At 40.7% G+C, this 2,145-nt stretch overlaps 1 protein-coding gene across 1 annotated transcript; it reads right to left on the bottom strand.

The window, feature by feature from the left end:
• Positions 1 to 202: 202 nt before the first annotated feature.
• LOC106299018 (1-aminocyclopropane-1-carboxylate synthase 7) lies at positions 203 to 1,882 on the bottom strand. The gene is made up of 3 exons (XM_013735152.1): positions 1,656 to 1,882; positions 1,263 to 1,558; positions 203 to 1,099 (listed from the first exon to the last, which is right to left on the bottom strand). Exons 1-3 carry the CDS (start codon positions 1,845 to 1,847, stop codon positions 241 to 243), a joined length of 1,347 nt encoding a protein of 448 aa, XP_013590606.1. The 5' UTR covers positions 1,848 to 1,882; the 3' UTR covers positions 203 to 240.
• Between the last annotated feature and the right edge of the window lie 263 nt (positions 1,883 to 2,145).

Raw genomic sequence — 2,145 nt, 5'->3', positions numbered from 1 at the left:
CTTCGCATACAACAGTAAAAAATACAAATGAACCTTAATGAACATGAAATTAACTCGCTTTGTTCAAAGCAAGAAAACAAACAATGATATATATTGAAAAGAGAAACAAATCGAAACCCACTTTCATCAATGGGTTTCAACTAATTATCTTCTCTTTCCCAAAACAAATCTCCCTTTCCCCCATGTTTTAACCACCAAAAAAATATATTCAGATTAATTTACTTTTTGATTTTTAACAATTCAAAACCCCCTTCGTCGGTCCATGAACTCATGTATTCTCTCCAACGCAATCTCCAAAGTCTTCTCACTCATATTAGCAAAACAAACCCTAAACCATCCATACTCCGAGCAATGGCACGAAGATCCAGGAGATATATTCAGCTTTAGTTCCTTCAAGATCACATCCCAAAGCTCGAGCTCGCCTTGTTTCGTTTTCGTGTCGAGCAAGAAACCCAAATTCATCCAACAGAACAACCCTGCATTACCCTTCAAACACTCGATCCCTGCCTTCTTAAGCCCTTCCACAATTGTCTCGTACCGTCTCCTAAGCCTCTCACGGTTTATCCTTATGTACTTCTCCGTAAACTCTTCATCCGACAACATGGAAGCCAACATGTGTTGTGTCTGAGACGAGACAAGCGTGAAACTCGACATCCTTCTCGCTGTCCTCACAACATTATCGTTGTACGAGTAAATGGTCCCAACTCGAAAACCGGGAAGACCTAGATCTTTGGAGAGGCTGTAAACGATGTGGACACGTTCCTTGACTGACACGTCATCGATGTTCTCTACGATCTCGGCTACGCTGGTGAATTCTGACGCGTGGAAGACCGACCCGGAGTAGATCTCGTCTGAGACCAAGTGAATGTTCATGCGTACACAGAAGTCAAGTAGATCTTCTAGAACCTTCTTTTGGACCGTTGCGCCTAATGGGTTCGATGGGTTGGTTATGAGCACTCCTCGGACTCTAATGTTCGCGTCACGAGCCGTTTGGTAAGCCTGCTCGAGCGCCTCTGGGGTTATCTGAAAATGGTTGGAGCTGTCGCAATGAATCGGTACAATTCTCACTCCGGTTCTCCATCTCAAATCTCTATCGAATCTGTATTCAAATAAATAAACGTTCCGGTAAATACAAGATATAGTAGATAATATTTTATTTTAAGTTTGTGTCAGTTAGTTGCAGCTATTTTTTGAATATTATAGAAAATCTCTATACGAGTGACTAATTATTCTTTATTTAAATAATATAAAATGTGACGTACCCTGGATAATATGGCGTAGGGACGAGAAGAGCGTCGTTGGGATCAGCGAGGATGAACGTTAAGAGTTCATTAGCGGCTGTGGCTCCAGCAGTGAGGACTATACGGTCAGGGTCGAATCTAGCTTTGCCTCCACGAATCTGTTGCATGAAGCTAGCCATAGCTTGTCTGAAAGATTTGAGACCGTGGTAGTCTTGAAACAAGGCGTTTTCTCTGAACCCAGGTGCTCCTTTTGATCCCCACATGGAAACTTCTGGATTTTTCTTCGCTAAGTAACTTTCTAGAAGATCGAACGAGACCTATAGAAAATGATCGAGAGAAAAACGATAAATACATATCCGATATGTAATTAACTTTTTTGAAAGAAAAGTTGATAAAAGTATATAATATAATTACCTGATTCTCGGCAAGACCCATTTGAATGACACCGGAAGGGTTATGTGATTCTTCGTAAGGATTTTCGTCGTAAGCTTTCCAGCCGGCGAAGTAAGGTGAATCTTCACCATGTGTGTCGGAAACCGCCACTCGAGAAAGCTCAACGACGTTGTTGTTGTTTGATGATCTCTCCATCATTAGCGGAAGACCCATTTTTTTCTTAAGAGCTTTGAACACGTGATATGTGACAGCTCTGAACACAATCGGAGAGAGAGAGAAAATAGATTGCAAGCTAGGGAGAGAGAAGTGTGTTGAAGTTATAACATTTGTGTGAATGAGGGAGAAGTATATATAGCAGACGTGACGGAGAGGAAAGTCTTTGACAAATTTGATTTTCCTCATTTCTTTTTCTCTTTTAATATAGTTTTCTTACAGAGAAGAAGTTTGTGTAAAGAATAAGGAAGATTCGATTGTGGAAAAATAAGTTGTCATTGACTTGCAATTGGATGTA

This window comes from Brassica oleracea, chromosome C1 (assembly GCF_000695525.1).
Source record: "Brassica oleracea var. oleracea cultivar TO1000 chromosome C1, BOL, whole genome shotgun sequence".
NCBI classification, from domain to species: Eukaryota; Viridiplantae; Streptophyta; class Magnoliopsida; order Brassicales; family Brassicaceae; genus Brassica; species Brassica oleracea.
Note: the sequence above shows the minus strand (reverse complement) of the source record. Positions and strands in the feature narration are given on the sequence as shown.